The sequence below is a fragment of the Mytilus galloprovincialis genome, chromosome 9 (assembly GCF_965363235.1).
Source record: "Mytilus galloprovincialis chromosome 9, xbMytGall1.hap1.1, whole genome shotgun sequence".
Classification (NCBI taxonomy): Eukaryota; Metazoa; Mollusca; class Bivalvia; order Mytilida; family Mytilidae; genus Mytilus; species Mytilus galloprovincialis.
In genome coordinates this window covers 36,895,409-36,914,626 of record NC_134846.1, presented here as the reverse complement: position 1 = coordinate 36,914,626, position 19,218 = coordinate 36,895,409, and the positions used below count along the sequence as shown (strand labels likewise).

General features: G+C 31.6%; 1 protein-coding gene across 2 annotated transcripts; it reads right to left on the bottom strand.

Moving 5' to 3' along the window:
• Positions 1 to 13,049, bottom strand: LOC143044935 (transmembrane protein 104-like). 2 transcript variants are annotated; one of them, XM_076217196.1, is made up of 10 exons: positions 12,917 to 13,049; positions 11,340 to 11,461; positions 9,816 to 9,885; positions 8,287 to 8,365; positions 7,562 to 7,614; positions 7,017 to 7,047; positions 4,997 to 5,096; positions 4,026 to 4,134; positions 2,198 to 2,291; positions 1 to 1,174 (listed from the first exon to the last, which is right to left on the bottom strand). In XM_076217196.1, the coding sequence occupies exons 1-10, from the start codon at positions 12,959 to 12,961 to the stop codon at positions 411 to 413; spliced, it is 1,467 nt and encodes a 488-aa protein (XP_076073311.1). In that variant the 5' UTR covers positions 12,962 to 13,049; the 3' UTR covers positions 1 to 410. The 2 variants fall into 2 exon arrangements, with proteins under 2 accessions (XP_076073311.1, XP_076073312.1); XM_076217197.1 differs by lacking the exons at positions 11,340 to 11,461; positions 12,917 to 13,049 and having other exon boundaries at positions 9,770 to 9,869.
• Positions 13,050 to 19,218: the final 6,169 nt, after the last annotated feature.

Below are 19,218 nucleotides of genomic sequence, written 5' to 3'. Positions count from 1 at the left end.
TTTTTTTTTTTGAAAAAGGTCTTTTAACATGTTGCTTCAAATAATCTACCTGTATTTTTAATGGACATATGATTTAAAACTTTTGAATTTTTTTATTTCCAATTTTGTGAAATTTTGACAAGGAAAACATTTGTTTTCTACCTTCCAAAGCATAAATGACCTAAATTCAGAATTTAGATACTTATTTTCCAATGAAAGAGATCTTAACATTTTGCAATATTATATAAAAAAAAAACGTTATTGGAAAAGACTTATGTAAATTGTCTATATGTGTAAAAATTAATGTCTATGAAATGCTCTGTAATAAATAACTTATATGTAAAATAATGATAATGAGTGAAAAACTAGAACAGAAAGTATAATATATATAAGTGTAAGAATATATTAAATTCACTAGTCACTAATATTGATCATTTTTTGTTAATTATATGATTTACTGTTACAAATATAATGCATATACATGCCCATATAAGGACAAAAATAACCCAGGCAACATGTTTAAAGGGTGACTTTAGAGGATTAACATGTCCTGGAGAAAAATTTGTCACTTCTTTTCTCGCACAGTATACAAGAATTGCAGGAATGACATACTGGATCCCTGCTCCAGCATAAGATCCTGTTATGCCGACTAAAAACTCCACCTCGTTGGTAATTATTGCAACTATAACTGGAGGTGTAATAGCAGCTACTGGAAAAACAATTTTGTCCACAAACCAAGAATATGGTCTCTCCTCATTGTAAAACATTGTTTTTAGGTTGTTTCTTAAAGTTACGGAAATAATTGGAAAATTCGTGCTTAGCGTGAAAACTGGAAATAATGCCAAAAAATACTCAAAGAATTTGACATTTGTCACTGACCTTGAAGGATCACAGTCATCTGGTAGAAAGTTCAATGTATATAGGTCCTTTAAATGACTGAAAGAATATATTCCTGTAAATGATATAAGCGCATAAAACCCTAATATGAGGGTAAAATCGCTAAATATTAACCCGTATAATCCTTTCTTGTTTCTGATTGGTGTAATTAAAGATGGAAGAGAGTGGTGACACATGAATGAATAAATACAAACACCAAATAGATTTGGTATTCCAGAAAAGTCTGCAACTACTGGATGACCTGTGCCTTGGCCTTTCTCTAATCTGATGGCTGCTAAGACAATCATAAGTATAAAAGCTGAAAAAAATATGAAAAAACTTATAGCTCAATAATTATTGATTGGCAAGCAAAAAATATTTTCAAAAGAATTAGACAACAAGATTTGTAAATTATGAAATTTTTTTGTGCATTTATTATTGAAGTTGACAATGAATTAATAATATCAAACTTCTATATTTTTATTTTTGTCAAACCTATTTGAATGCAATTTTCGCTATAATGAAAAAAATGCAAAAATTTCTGTCAATTTACAGTATAATAGAAAATTTCATCTCAATAGTAGTGTTTCAAAGTAGGTATTTTGTAGGTTTTTTGGGTAATTTTAATATCTTCATATAAAACGAGATAATGAGCTATGCTGAGCACATCATATCATGGCAAAAACATTAACTCTGTTACATCAAAAACAATTTTAGCCATAAATCAGGTTGTTAGTTTTCTCATTTGCATTGTTTTCACATTAGTCATATATGGACCTTTTAAAGCTTGCTATGGGTTATTGGTTTTGCTCATTGTTGATGTACAGTGACCTATAATTTGGTCTCTGGTGGAGAGTTGTCTCATTGTCAATCATACCACATCCTTTAATTTTTATTTTACGAATTTATGACAGGACATTTTCAATTTTTAAAGAATAGAAAATTTAGGAGGACCTTTCTGACAGTGTTACTTGGGGAGCAGGATCTGCAAATTCTTCTGGAGTACTTGTGGTAATCTTTGGTGGGTTTTGTGTATCTCTCATCAGTTTCCAAGAGTTTTTTTGGACTTGTTAGTTTTTCACCAGCTTTTATTAAATACCATGGCTTTGTTCTTTTCACTCTGAGTTTTGCGTGTTCCCATAATATTTTCAAGAGATTAAATACCACCAGAGAATAGGATCACCGTTCACACTGATTAATAAGATGAATGACTTCCAAAGTAAATGAAGAAACAATAGCTGTTTAATTAAATCGATGAATTCTCAATTCTGTAAAATAATGCATCAAACTGTTTTTCATTATTCATCTTTTTAGGATAAATGAAATCTGTCTAAATACATACCTAGCCACCTAGTAATGGTAGTAAATATCTGTAAGTATTTTGTTTTCTGTACATTAAAGAATGTAAATGGTCCTAAGCACACTATAAACACAGCCTGTAAATAAAAAATTAAAACATACATTTTTTCCTCCATGTAATTAATTATTTCTTTTTATAATATAATGTACCTTTTTTTTTTAATTTACATTAAATTTGATATGTTTATATTGTTTAATATATTGTTAAGAATTATCTCCTCCTAATTTTATGTATATTGTTTAGAGTTATCTCCTCTTGGTTTTACTTATATTGTTTTAGTGATAAATGTAGAAGTTGTCTCCTCCTAATTTTATTTATATTGTTTATAATTATCTCCTCTTGGTTTTATTTATATTGTTTTAGTGATAAATGTAGTAATTGTCTCCTCCTGATTTAACGTATATTGTTTTAGTGATAAATGTAGTAATTGTCTCCTCCTGATTTAACGTATATTGTTAAGAGTTATCTCCTCTTGGTATTACATATATTGTTTAAGGTGGCAGGTACCAGTTTTGGTGTACCAGAACATGTGTCCCACCCAGAAATTTTGTTATAGTTAAGCATTGGGGTATATAATTGCATCATGTGGACTGAAAAAATAAATAAATGTAAATTCTAGGCTATTGTACTACACAAGTAAGTAGTTGCATACACAGGTTTGGGATTTCCATTACAGATGGGTACAATCAGATGTCAAAATTGTGGTCTCGTCACTTGACGGCATCCAATCAAAGTGGGGAAAAAATTCATTTTTATGTAAACAAAAATATCTTGAGATTTTGATGGTAAGGATAGGTTCGGACAAGGCTCTAATTCACTGAATATCCTTTGTCTCTTGAATTTTGCCTGGAATTCTTGTCAGCTTTTTAATAGAAGGATTCTGCGTGTGAGAATTATATTGGTATCAGAGTATCACATTTTTTGCCTTATTTGCAATGCATTTATAAATTTTAAAATCTCCATGCTGGACAGACACCCAAATTTTAAGGTTTTCTATATATTTACATAAGCACGCAAACATCTCAGTTCCTTGAAACCATACATTTTATTTGTATATAAGCTTGAATGAATTTTCAAGAAAATAAAATCATAAATCCATGAAATTCTAAAGATTTATTGTAAAATAACTGGTTTCTGCCACCTTAGTGATAAATGTAGTAGTTGTCTCCTCCTGATTTTATTTATATTGTTTAGAGTTATCTTCTCTTGGTTTTATTTATATTGTTTTAGTTTTATTGTTAAATATATTATGATTTATCTTCCTGACTTTATTGCTATTGTTTTAAGTGTTAATTGTAGAAGTTATCTACTTATGATTTTAATCATATTGTTTAAAACTCTTATGTTCAGTGGACAGTGTAATTGGTGTCAAAACTTTAATTTGGCATTAAAATTAGAAAGATCATATCAAAGGGAAAATGTGTACTAAGTTTCAGGTTAATTGGACTTCAACTTCATCAAAAACTACCTTGACAAAAAAATTTAACCTGAACTTCGCACTATCATTTTCTATGTTCAGTGAACCGTGAAATTGGGGTAAAAACTTTAATTTGGCATTAAAATTGGAAAGATCATATCATGGGGAACATGTGTACTAAGTTTAAAATTGATTGGACTTCAACTTCATCACAAACTACGTTGACCAAAAACTTTCACCTGAAGCAGGATGAACAGCAGACGGACGAACAGACGAACGGATGGATGAACAGACGCACAGACGAGAAAACATAATGCCCCTCTACTATCGTAGGTGGGGTATAAAAATCATTCTGTCACTGCAAACGCAACATTTAAAATGTATTCAACTTACCACCATAATTCTGTAAGCTTGTAGTCGTGAAGTACCATGACTATTCCAACATATATCACGTTCTCCTAATGTACGGTTACAGGATACATTAGATGGTAACGTGTATGTACTGAAAAAATTATAAATCATCTACAATGGTTGATGGTCGGTTGTTTTATATCCATGATTAAAAATATTTTATGCATTTTTTTAAGTCAGAAAATTTTGAAATTCAGTAACTCTTTTCACAAAATATCTTACAAAAAAAACATTTGTTAATCATGATCATTTTTAGTTGTAAGATTTTTTGTGAAAAGAGCCCAAGACTGTACTAAAAGATTATTGAAATGGATTTTTTTTTTCATTCTAGCACTGATTTTAAGGCATTGTTTTCTTTTATAAAAACATCATGAATTACAGAGCATGCTGAGGCATAAAATATATATAACTCTAGTTTTACTTTACAGAATTTGGAATACCAATTTTAACCAAACAATTTGCTGTTTCAGAATCTATTGCATTCTGGGTAATATTTCTAAAGTGTACACCAAAGCTTTGTGATTGGTTAAAAATGTCATAAACAATAGAAATTCAACCAATGATGTGACATTATTTTCATTTTGGGGTACGAAAACAAAGAAATAACCCACGATTCTTTAGATTCTGGTACGGCCAAATAATTAATTAATTACAGATTACTTTCATTCTACAATATATGAGACAAATAAACTTATTTTCTGAGGCCAAAGAAATGGGTGAGGGGAAGTTATAATCTTGCATGTATACCTAACTGCCTAATGTATAGAATTTGTTTTGATATCCTATAAATGAAAAGTCTGCTAAAGATTGTCAATTTATTCTTTATTTTCTTGTTTGCTGGAGTAGGGATTTAACTAACAAGTGATTTTACAAAAAAGAATTAAAGTTGGTTACTGAAATTCTAATTGTGTCTCATATGACTGACTAGCTAAAACTCTGTGTACAAATCTTACCATATAACATCCCTGAGAGATTTAGGAACTGCTGCAGCATAAATAGCCAGATCACCATATAAATACAGCACCATACATAGATAAAAAAGAAATATACCAACTGAAATAAATAATAAATGTATACATATCAAACACAGATCTCCATATAAATACAGCACCATACATATATAAAACAGAAATATACCAACTGAAATAAATAATAAATGTATACATAGACAGACAGGAAAAATAGCCAGATCTCCATATAAATACAGCACCTAACATAAATACAGAAATATACCAACTGAAATATATATTATTAATTAACTACACTGTTATTGGACTTAATATGATGAAAACTGCCTATGCAATATAAGGTGTAAACTTGGCCAATACAGAATATCTCGGCCAATATAGTTTTTTTTTCTGTACTGGCCGAGTTGACACAAATGCAGGATTTCGGAACATCTCTAGTTTTACATCGAAAGTCACGATAAACACAAACTGAAAGTAAACAGTTGTTTAGAAGACGCAGGTGTCATTAGTCATCTTAAACATGCTGAAAATGTCAGTATGGCATTCATTTCAGGCTAAAGATGGTCACATTCTTTTGAAAAGTATTTTGAAAGCAGACGATGGAATTATTTCAGGTTTGGAGAACGAGTAGATTATCACAAAGTTCATTTCTTGACGACCTCATAATTTCACGTTTTACAATTAGCTTCTGCATAACACATACAATTGCAGTACCTTTCCAATTACTATTTATGTGTTGCGCCTAAATTTAAGTTGTATCACTTTATAGTGACTGAAAAGGGTAGAAAATTCATCAGATGAGAAGACACCTGGAAACAGCACCAGATCATTATGTATTGCATCTAATAAAAAGAAACAAACTGAGATTTGGATAGTTCCACTTCAAGGTAAAAATATTTATCTCTTTTGAAATGAAATTAAAAACATATTGTAACACTGTGGTTAATTAATAAAGATACTATTACATGTATTTCTGTATTGGCCTTGTTATTGGTCCTCGGCCAGCTGTATTGGCCTTGTTATTGGTCCTTGGCCAGCTGTATTGGCCTTCGGCTTCTCCCCAGGCCAATACAGCAAGCCTCTGCCCAATAACAAGGCCAATACAGAAATGCTTACGTAATAATATCATAATAAATGTGTGCATAGAAAGACAGCATAAACTGCTTGTTGAAATACAGTCTGAAATCAAACAATGAATGCAATAGCTTTATGAATTATAATAGCATTTATTGATCTGCTTCATATTTTTATCTGACTATTTTTCTTTTTATTAAAGTACTGCTGAACCAATGTTTCCCACATTTCGTGCTGGTAGACTTCCCTTTAGTGGATACCAATGGTATACAGGGATGTCAAATAAAAAAAGCGTTTCTTTCTTTAAACTATTAGCTATGAAAACAGAAAATAACTCATCACACCATACAATTAATGTGTTAAACCCAGCCACATATCTTCAGAACCTTTCCTTAGTCTGTAAGCCACTAGGTTTGCACTTGCATACGCAAAAAACACAATGGAGCCACATGTGGAGCAGGATCTGCTAAACCTTTCAAATCACCTGAGATTATCCCCAGTGCTTGGTGGGGGTTGTGTTGCTCAGTTTTTTAACTTTTTTTATTGTGACTTGTGTACTGTTGTTTTTCAGTTGGTCCATTTCTTTTTAAGACAAGTTTTTTATTTCCTTTTAAATTTTGTAGATATCAAAACAAGCAAAATGTATAAAATTTAGAATGCACTAAAATTGTTCTTACAATTCAGATATTGTAATAAATATAGATTTCGTTGGTAAAACAATATGTGGGTAAGGGAAAAAATGCATTCTAATTGATTTGATTTGGTGGTTTTGTCAAAGAGTGCATATATACTAGCTAATATAAAATTTGTACTTTGTTGAACATTTAAATTTGTGATTCAACTATAACCCCCAGTACATGATTTCTCCACTCGAAATAACTTAGTAAATAAAGAACACAAAAAAAACATGGCAAATAAGACTCAAACTTACCTCTGTTGAAAAATAAAGCTGCCATTTGACCCTAAAATAAATAAATTATTACCATAAAGAGTTGAACTCTAAAAGTGACAGCAACCCATCAATGTATAATAGGCTTAGGCATCCAAACATTCTCAACCTCTGTATGTGCTTGTACCAGGTCAAGGACCTGTGGTGTAGTGGTTGTCATGTGTTGCTGTATATTATATTTGTTCTTCCTTTAATGTTATTTAACATAAATCAGGCTGTTAACTTTCTAGTTCATTTTTTACATTTGTCATGTCGGGCCAATCACAGAGGACTATACAGTATTTTTTTTTAACTGGCGAAGGCTGAACAGTAGCCTTTTATTGCTTACATTAAATTCATTTAAACTCTGCTAGATAGTTATCTCATTGGCAATCATACCACATCTCCTTATTTTATATTTTAACCACATGAGTTATCTACTTTGCAGATCTTAGTATGATTCTTGGATTATCATTTTTTTTCTTTTTAAACTCAGTATATCTATCCAGCACCATTTTTTATATATTCTAAATCATTAAAATTCTTACCAGTTCAACTCTTTCTGTAATCTCAAAATCACTAACTGAATTGTTAAATATTTCTGTAAAAGATAAAATAAACAAATCAAAAACAGAAACTTAATTTGACTAGCTGTAATAGATTCTTATAAGATGTTGTTGAGATTTGCTGCAAGTGCAATAAGTTGAACTCACATGAACTCTGGAATAAAGATAAAAAAAAAACAACTCTTATATTGCTTATTGAAAGATATTGTAAGGTCTTTAAATTGAAGATCTAGCTTTTTAATATCTAATGTGTTAGGATTTATTACTTCTGCGATTAAGGAGACTAGTTCCTGACTACTATTCGATATTGGGATGCCTCAATATTCAGAAGGTCAGGAGTTTTCTGCTGATTGACCAATCATTTTTGTTTGTCGCTATACATACTTATTTTTTTCCACAAAAAAATTCACTATATTATTATCCTGTCTTATGCAAGGTTATTTATTTTTAGCTTTTACCAGGCCATGATTTTCTTTTACCAACAGATTTTTTTATTTTCAATGGCTTTGTCCTTGTTACCTGTGGTGAATTCTTAAGCAGGTGCTATTTCTCCCTTACCTGCTGATAAATTCTTTTTCTCTTTCTTACCTGCTGAAGAATTCTCTAGCAGTGTTTATTTTCTCTCTTACCTACAGGTGAATTCCCAGAAGTGTTTTTTTCTCTCTTACCTGCTGGGGAATTTGCTAGTGGTGTTTTTTCTCTCTTACCTGTGGATGAATTTCCTAGCAGTGGTTCTTTCTCTGATGTTTCATCTTCATACGATTCATTGACCATGTTTACTGCTATCTATTGAATAACATAAAAATATATAGTTTTTATTTTTTTATCTTTTGTCATTATCTATCTCTTTCATAGTTGTATTTAAAATGTACATTATGATTGCAAGCTTTTGTTTTCTCGTATATATTTTCCTAATTTCTTTCTCTTCTAGCACACTTGAAGTGCCTGAGAGTATCAATATCATCTTATAATCTTGCAAAATTTGATTCAAGTTTTTTGTGGTTCTTTTGTTAAAGTGGAATATAAAGATTAAAAAAATCTCAGTACAAATAACTATGAAATTCTCATGAAAGTACATTAACAGTTAAATGCTGTCTGCATGTATATTTATAGTCTGATTCCAGTGTCAAACAAAATCATAAGACATAAAAGACCATCATATTAAAGGGGCACTAGCTACGAGATACATAAAAAATCTAAAGTTTGATTTTTTTTCTGTTCAATCAATAATGAAAGTGAAATAGTGAAATAACAATTCGCTTTTTGCCGCCAAAAAAGGTTCAATTTTGTCAAATTACGCTAAGAAACATTGATAATTAGTCATTCACTTGCAAGTGAATGAGTCAACCTCTTTAAATCCGTATTCATGTGAACTTCAATTTAACCCCTAGCTAGAGATTGACAACGCATGCATTGTACGTGTACTGGAGGGTGTTTGGATATATGACTGAGGCGGCCTATGGTTTGATATTTTATACACAAAATATCAAACCATAGGTACCTATGGGTAACCATAGGCCGCCTCAGGCGTATATCCAAACACACCCCTGGTTATTTAAAGAAAAAGAATGTCAACAATGAAAGTGAAACTATGGTAAATCATTTGATTACTAATTCGATGCACATAAAATCATTCTTATACGGTTAAAAACAATGAGAAACATCTATTTTTAATCTATAAAATAAAATCAAACACACCTATAAAAATCTAATTGCATGTGTTGGTTTAATCTATTCATATCTTTATTTATGTTTACATCGCTTATATGGTCATATGAGGTCAAATCGATAGTTAATTAGATGGCGTCTGGACTAAAATACACACGAAACGAACCTATATATTATCTACCCCATGCTCTGTAAACTGTTTATTTTAGACTTTTGATAGTTTGGATAAATGTTTTACATTGTTATAAATCAAATACATGTATGAGAATTTGAGTCAAATCGGTGACCATGAATTTGACAGCTAGTGCCCCTTTAATATGCTGTATGTGGATGCTTTTCCGTTAAAATAAGGCCTAAAATTAGGCTTGCCATGTTTATTCTCACTTAATATTATTTTTTTTTATTTAGAAAAGCACCTTCAAAAAAATGTCATATTCAAATTCAGTTCTGCATTTTCTAAAACTATTTTTTGGGTTGCTTTTTATTTTTAAATTCACGAGAGAGTTAGTTCAAAGCACTTACTCAATTTAGTGTGATGGTACCCAATTAAAAATTTATAATTACAAACCCTCTGTCCAATCTTGATTTTTGCATTAGCTATGGCCATTGTTTCTGTAACAAAAGTTACTGTCAAATAACTGAAATAACAGAAAAATAAGCAGGATTAGCATAGTTTAATGAAACATTTATGTTTTATAGTACTTTTTTTTTTAAACTTTAAGAATTTATTAAATATTAGGCTATTTTTACTTGTATGATTGTACATTTATGCTGTGGTTGTATTTGTGTTTATGTACTATAAGTATTCGTTTCAAGCTCTATGTCTAGATCTTTGTGACTTTACTGAATATAAATAAAGCTATTGAGTATTGTTTATTTGTTTATAACTCCCTGTCAGGAGAGGTCTCTTTGCAGACAATTTCTTAAGGAAAATTAGACCTTCAAATAATATCATGAGTCTTGAAATCACAAACCTGTGCAGATCCAGCCATTTTAAAAAGGGGGAGGGTTCCAATTATATGTCCCCATTCAAATGTATTGATCGGCCAAACAAAAAGGGGGGTTCCAACCCCCAGACCTCCCCCCCCCCCCTGGATCCGCCAATGAATCAATACCATACATTCTAGAGCCGATGAAGTTTTCTATAATTTTGATATAATTTGTCCCAAAAGTAGTACAACACACTGTAAAATTTTAATTGAGAAAGCGCAGGTGGGATTTTTTTAATTTTCATTTAAGTTCTAACAGAAATGCACTACGAAATAATTGTGGTCTCGGACCAGAAATATCAATAAAGATGGATACAAAATTATAATTTTACCGCTTCTATTCATCAGAATGTATTGATTCTTGATTTTTTTAGCGGTCTTTAGAGTATAACAAACAACTCTAAAGGTGTTTTCATATCTTTTATCAAGATGTAATCTAGATTTCATAATTCATTATTTGACCATTTTAAATATTGATTTTTTTCAACATGTCAAGGTAAAGAAGGCTCAAATTTAATAAAAATAATTAAGCATGTATTCTTCTTTTTGTGGTTTAAAGTTTCTTTAGACAAGTAAGATGCTGAAAAAAATACTATACAGATATAAACAATACCAAATTTTCACATTATTTTTTAAAAATGGTCACAAAGCTTCAATTTTGCAATTTCTTTAATGAAAAATGCACAAAAAAAATAAAACTAACAATAACACTTTGTTGTTGTACATTTCACGAGCAGAAGATTATATAATTTAGTCAAATATTAAGTTAAACTTATAACCCCATCAAAATATCATACTTTACAAAAATTTCAAGAAAATCAACCAAAAACTGACCAAAAAAGACTCAATTTTTGCAGAGTTATCTCCCCTTCCAATGTTAATTTCCATAAGAAATTAAAATGCTGATTTTGAGTTTTCCTCAAGTTAGATTTTATGGGACTTTTTTCTGTGTATATTAAGGGCATAATGCTATAGATAAGAACTAAAACACTTTCTGTTGCAATTAGTTTGAGGTTAAATCTTAGTTTGACTGGACTAAATATCATATATATGCTGACCCAGAAAGAATACAGTTAACCATTTAATTATTCATTACTAATTACCTTATTATGGCCAATAAAATCACAGTAATTAGGCTAAGTAACCATCCAGAGGTAGAGAAGGCATTTGGCATAGTAAGGGCACCAGTTCCAACAATTAGATTAAATATGTATATCAAACCAACCTGGAATTAAAAAAAATGTATTGTTAATTGCACTATTAATTATGATTGTTAATTACTGACTCTAAGGTCATGACCTATAAACAATGTATATATAAATAACTGTACTTATATACATGTACCACTAGCTATCTAAAATATTAGCCATATGATTTGTTTTCACTATGTGTAATTTTACAGTAAATCATGCATGATCGAATGTTTAATTTGGAGTTGGTTTCGATTTCATCTGCAATTTATTTTTTACAAATTAATGCTATACATTTACATGTCTTGATGGGAAAACCACTGTCTATAGGCTAAGTATACATGTAATTGACCTATAATGGTTTACTTTTACAAATTATGACTTGGAGGGAAAGCTGTCTCATTGGCACTCATACCACATCTTCTGATATCTAGGTACATAATTAGAGGAAATTTCTATTTTTATGAATATGATTATACATTTAAGAACATTAATTAATTTTCATAAATGTTCCACATCATGAGGAAAAATACCAACAAGTTAATTCTCTCGGTCACTCACTATCATAATTATATAGCCATAACAATATTTGGTTATTTCAAGTACTTCTGTCTCTGGTTTCAATATGCATGCGATATGATTTCTGATCTGTGCATTATGGAATTGAACTAATTTATCTTTGTCATAACAACTACCGGTATGTTTATATAAAATGCACAAAATTATGATAAAGTATACTGTCATTTGGCAATATTTGGTAGGCAGTCATGGGTTCATTGCAATAGGTGTGGGTCCTCAGGTACTGAACTTGTGTTTCTGGAAGTGAACCTTTGATTTTTACATTCCCATTCTTTAATTACACTTCTGTTATACACTTGACCTTTCTTTTTTCAAACCCCCAGCTGCTATCCAGCACTGTGGCAGCCAAAACAGAAATCTGTTGATTGTGTTATGACAGAGAACTAGATATCAGGTCCATTTGCCTCCAATACCTTTCCCACCCTACACGTTCACACCTCACATGTCCACCCTCTAGGTCCATTCACACCCAATTTTTATTCTAATTCCAAGATGAATTATTAGATTTTTTTTTAAAGTTTATACCAAAAAAAATATATGATTTAAGATTGGACAGTTGGAAAATTATTATATGATTTTTTTTTATCAATTTGATAATTATCTTTAATTGTTAATTGACTAAATTGTTTATGATTACTGCTATAAATTGGTATTAATACACAGCTAAATTTGGTATTATTGTTACTCCATTCACGTTTTTGTATGTGATTATTTTCCCCCATTGTAATTTTTTTAGCCAAAACCTGACTACTCCATGCACCAATAAAATACTGTAAACATTAGTTTGAAGAAACAAGGAAATAATCTGTTAATCGGGTAAGGAACAAATGAGGTATAATCCATCAATGACAATGTAATGACTTGTCCTTTTTTAAACAGTTTAATAAATATGGGTATTTTAGAACATTTACCGCTCTGGAGTAGGTTGCTCCTGTTTCTGTGATTTGTTCAGGCATTTTTGATTATTAAATTAAAGTTTTCACGTTTTTAATTTCCTTGTATTGACAGTGCCTATGCCATAGTTCAATATTTGGAAGAATTCTTTCAAATAAATAGTCACATGATTGTTGTTTGTATAGAATTATCTCCCCTACCAAATGAATACAAGTTTTGCCTTTCCAAAAAGCTTGTCGTCGCTATGCATGTCACTCGGCGAAAGGACCACTTCTCAGTGGACCTCTTATCTGCTGTCAGTGTAAATGTATTAATAATTTAGACTGAAAAGTTGCTCCATTTATCAATAAAATACAGAATTTTAAAATAAAGAGTCAAACTTTCTCTTTAGTTGCTAATTCTAAATCTTGTAGATTAGCTTCAATTAATCCATGAAGGTTATCAAACATAACAAACTTATCTTGTCAAAACAATTCAATCCCAGACTGTCAGTAAATGTTTACTGTAAAAAAAGTCAATTTATCTGAAAAATACTCAAATGAAAACATATTTTCCAAAAGTGTGATTCATGCATTAATTATACATTTTTTTCTTAAAATTCTCAGATGGAGGTTTGACAAAGTAGAATCTATTTGATGATCTTTGATGTGTATCAACCTTTAACCCTAGACTATATTTTCTAAGTGTACAAATAAATAAATCCATTGTTCAGTAAAATATGGAAAATGAAAATAAAAATTTTCAAAACTTGCTCCTGATGCTGTATTTTAGTCAAAAACAAGCTTTTGTCCAAATTTTATAAAAAAAAAATCTGGGACTATTATACTAAGTTTGACTATTATACTAAGCTTAACTAGTATAATAGTTCCAGAAAAAAATCAATGAAGAATTGACAAAAGTTATTGATCATGACTGAAAAGGGTTAACCTTGAAAAAGAAAGAATATGTGAAAATACTATCTCCATTTATCAGTAAAATATAGACAAGAGTGCACACGGGAAATGTCTCGCCTTCTTTACCTACCATTGATATTATGTTGATAAGTCCGAAATATTAAGCTTTTAACAAGATCTAAGAAAATGAGGTCAAGGTCATATAAACCAAGTAAGAAATACATATAGGCCTTACAATCATTCAATACACTAAATATAGTTGACCTATTGCTATAATTTCCAAGAAACAGACTTAACTAAGAAAACTAAACATTGACCAATGAACCGTCATGCCACACAGGCATGTTCAGCTTACAGTCCTTCCATACAACTAATATAGTTTACCTATTGCTTATAGTTAATGGAGAACAGACCAAAACACAAAAACTTAAAACTGAGCAATGCACCGTGAAAATGAGGCCAAGGTCAAATAAAACCTGCGAGACTGTCAGGTACATCATGAAATATTTCCATACATCAAATAGAGTTGACCTTTTGCATACAGTATAAAAAACAGACCAAAACACAAAAACTTAACTATAACTACTGAGCCATGAAAATGAGATTAAGGTCAGATGACACCTGCCAGTTGGGCATGTACACCTTACAATCATTCCACACACCAAATATACTGACCTATTGCTTGTAGTATCTGAGATATTACCAAAACTTAACCTTGTTCACTGATCCATGAAATGAGGTCGAGGTCAAGTGAAAACTGTCTGACGGGCATAAGGACCTTCTAAGGTACGCACATAGCAAATATAGTTATCCTATTACTTACACATTGTCATAATAAGAGACAACTTAACATTTCAAAAAAATCTTTTTCAAGTAGTCACTGAACCATGAAAATGAGATCAAGGACAATGAACGTGTAACAGACGGAAACTTCGTAATATTAGGCATCTATATACAAAGTATGAAGCATTCAGGTTTTCCACCTTCTAAAATATAAAGCTTTTAGAAGTAAGTAAACGCCGCCGCCGGATCACTATCCCTATGTCGAGCTTTCTGCAACTATAATCGCAGGTCGACAAAAATAAACATTAATATTTTTAAGAGTTTGCTCCGTATACTGTATTTTGGTCATAAACAAGCATCTGCCCAAAAAAGTAGGTCCGGTAAGGGCCGATTTTTACTTTAAATTTCCGGTTCATCTGAAGAAATATTTTGGACACTTTCAAAGTTTTAAAACACTTTTTAAAAAGTGTCTACTTCAGATTAAATCAGTTTATGTGAATTTGTCAGTGAAAGATTTGAACTGACTTAGTCAAAATAAAACTTTTCAGATGGTTTTTGTCAAAAATGAAAGTGGCCGCATCCGTGTTTTCTCTCAACCTTTTATATCTGTTATGTATTATCGCTATTTTGTGCATTTTTCCTTTGGTCTTTTTTTTGTGCTAATAAAAAGTGATAATTTTTCATATCCTGCTACTCGCTTGAGATGGAAAATTATCGCTAGAAACTAAGGAGGCACGTGGCGTTGCTAAGAAAATTGACATGAAATTGACATCGTCGGCATAGGTAAAATACCGATAAACTGATTATCATTGGTCATCTCAACTCGTTTGCTTTTCTCGCTTTCGCCGTACCGACTCAAGCGAGAAAATCAATCTCGTTGAGATGATCAACGATAATCTATAATTATCATCAAATACAACTTATATAAGAATGAACACAAATGCATCACTTCCATTTGAAACGGAAGTCGTCTTAACTCAAATGCTAAAATTGTGAAGATTTCCGTCATTTAGCATGACTCGATGATGCTAGAACCCGATTTATGTGCATTGTATTGTAAAAAAAGCCAGTCCATATTCATGCAACAGAACATTCTTCTTTCCAATAAATAATTAAAAGTTTACATTTTAACAATTTTGTAAAACTGCTATATTTTGCAGTGGCGGATCCAGGGAGGGGGGTTTCCTGGGGTTGGAACCCCCCCTCTTTTTGTTGGCCGATCAATGCATTTGAATGGGAGCATATAGTTGGAACCCCCCTTTTACTCCTGGTTGGTAACCCCCCTTTTTAAAATGGCTGGATCCGCCACTGTTTTGGAGCCAACAACGGGTCTTACTGGACCTACTTCTTTCTTTCATCTAATACCATTTAGGCTTTACATGCACAGCTAATTATCAGTGGTGTCCAAAAAATATTTACAACTAAATGTTGACGCCACCGACGCCGACACCGATACCAACGACGGAATCTAGGATCGCAGGCTCAACAAAAAATTAAAAAGGGATTAAAGCTTCAAAACCATTAACAAAAAATGGGTAAAAGAGACAATTATCTGACCACAGAGCAGAAAACATCCCATGCAAGGCTACCAATAGGTCTTCAACACAGGGAGAAAATCCCGCATCAGGAGGCGGGCATCAGCTAGTCCCTAAACAAATATGTATATATGCAAGAGTACACACGCTTAAATGTTTCGCCTTTTTTTTTATACTTACCGTTGATATTATGTTGCTAGTCCTAAATATAAAGCTTTTCTACAACTATCACATAAACTCAACATGATCAAAGAAAATGAGGTCAAGGTCAGATAAACCACACAAGAAAACATGTACACATACCTTAGTCATTTGATACAATAAATATAGTTGACCTATTGCTTATAGTTTCTAAGAAACACACTTAACAAAGAAAACTAAAAAATGAACCATGAAAATGAGGTCAAGGTAAGATTAACCATGCCAGGCAGACATGTACACCTTACAATCAATATATACTAGAACACACCCGCGAAATCGCGGGCATTCAGATCGTAGTTTAAAGTATGTAAAGTGTTGTTTGAAGAATTTTGTAAAATATTGAATGACTGGAGAATTTCAGCAAACGTATCATGAGTCATAGGTTATTGGGGATAGGAAAATGTTTTTTTTATCCCTCCTCCTATATTTTCTAAATTCCTAATTTTTGGTTTTCTGTCAATTTCAATATGAACATACCTTTAGTATGTTGTGAACATTTAAGTAAGGAGCCTGTAATTCAGTGGTTGTCGTTTGTTTATGTGTTATATATTTGTTTTCTCGTTTGAATTGTTTTACATCGTCATTTCGGGGCCTTTTAAAGCTGAGTATGCGGTATGGGCTTTGCTCGTTGTTGAAGGCCGTATGGTGACCTATAGTTGTTAATTTCTGTGTCATTTTGGTCTCTTATGGAGAGTTGTCTCGACATGGCAATCATACCACATCTTCCTTTTTTTTTGTAATCAATGAATTTTGTAAAAGATTTAATGACGGAGAATTTCAGAAAAGGTATCAAAAGTTCACATGAATAATTTTAGCGCTCATCTGTATATTATGAACATTCATTACTATATAAATAAAGTGTATTTACTTTCAATTCTAAGTTTACTAATCGATTCATGGTGGTCATTGATATAGTATACAGACCCTCTATTTAATAAACTCTGTGACCGCCGTGGATAGGTATGGGCTTTGCTCGTTGTTGAAGGCCGTATGATGACCTATAGTTGTCAATTTCTGTGTCATTTTGGTCTCTTGTGGAGAGTTGTCTCAACATGACAATCATACCACATCTTCTTTTTTTTTGTAATCAATGAATTTTGTAAAATATTTAATGACGGAGAATTTCAGAAAAGGTATCAAAAGTTCACATGAATAATTTTAGCGCTTATCTGTATATTATGAACATTCATTACTATATAAATAAAGTGTATTTACTTTCAATTCTAAGTTTACTAATGGTCATTGATATAGTATACAGACCCTCTATTTCAGGGCCGTAACTACATTGAGGCAAATGAGGCAAATGCCTCATGTAAAAATTAAAAAAAAAAAAAAAATGAAACAAAAGGTTGTTTTCATATCAAATTATTTTCACGGAAAGTGTCTTGCAAGAAGCAAGTTCTCTTCACTCTCTGATGTATCCCCTGGATGATTTCGTTATCCATGTTTCTATTTTCCTTTTAGTTTTCAGAGTTGGTGGTCTATTGTTTGTACTTCTGTGTTCCGGGTTTGTCTTTTGTTCATTTGTCCTACGTCATGACTATAGTCTGAGCTTTGATTTTCATTTGTAAACGTGGTTTTACAATGTTGCATGTCCACCGATGTCCAGAATTGTGCGAGAAATATATTTTAAGAACACGCGATGCTACTCAGTGGAATTGTCCTTTCTGCATGGATAATTGAAATTGATATCAAAGAATACAAAACAGTTTGTTTTATTGTAAATAAAACTAGATAGCTGACATGGTTTGAATTAAAGTAAGGTCACATATTTCCCGGTATCAAATAGTTTGAAGAAAAAAAACCAAGGTATTGCCATATATGACCTTTTACATTGAAAGGTTAAACTTGCATTAAGTCGTGTTGAGACCCTTTAGCAGATAATAAAGGAGTATGGGGACATAATCGCACACAAAGTCAATGCATAGAAAAAATACAAATGATCAATGGTTAAAGTTTGTGTCCCTGCTCTTCATCTTGATAGTTGCCGGATGGTCTTCAACAAAACTTTTAAAGAATCATTAATACCGTAAAATATCGTAAAACAAGGTGGAGATGGTCCCTAGTGTGGACTTAAGCAGTATTAGTACTTAAAGTATAATACTGCAATGTCACTATATTTAAATCTAGTCATAAAAAAATCACCAAAGTCTAATCACAATACAAGACAAGAACAGACAGACAGTTAAGGAATTAATAATTATGAGAATTACGATTTTTGCTTTATCCTACATATCGGTCTTTTAATGTTGTCTAGAGCTAATACCTAAAAGTCTTAAATTACAATGAATCTTTGTTTTTGCTTTGGGACCTGATTGTCGAAAAAATATCTAAAAATTAATTAAGTCGTTTCAATGCAAGAAAGAGTCTGGGAAACGCTCAGAATGCACGATTTTGCGTTATTTTTCTCAGAGCCTCTGGGGGCCTTAAGCAGCCCCCAGACCGCTCGCCCAAAATTTTTCGAATATATTTTGCCTCAATATTTAAAGGGGCTAGTTACGGCCCTGTATTTGATAAACTCTGTGACCGCCGTGGATAGTAAACTTGAAAATGATAGCAGATAGAATTAAAATACACTTTATAAAGTTAAATTTGTAGTATATGTATGTTCAAAGTATACAGAAAAACGCAAACCGGAAGTCTAATCCGACTTAAAATTTAGTCCAATGACGGGACAATATCCGGATGCCTTTTTTCTCGTTTTTCTCCCAAAATAACTCAATCTGAATAATCATATGAATGGATGACAAATGCGACTATGCACTGTACCTATAGGACACAGAGACGTGTTGATTAATTTATTGTGGAAAGAAGAGAAGCGACACCAAAAATGAGGTCTTCTCGTTTAATAGTATAGATATATGAAATATAAATGACCTATTGCTTATAGTATCTTAGAAAACAACT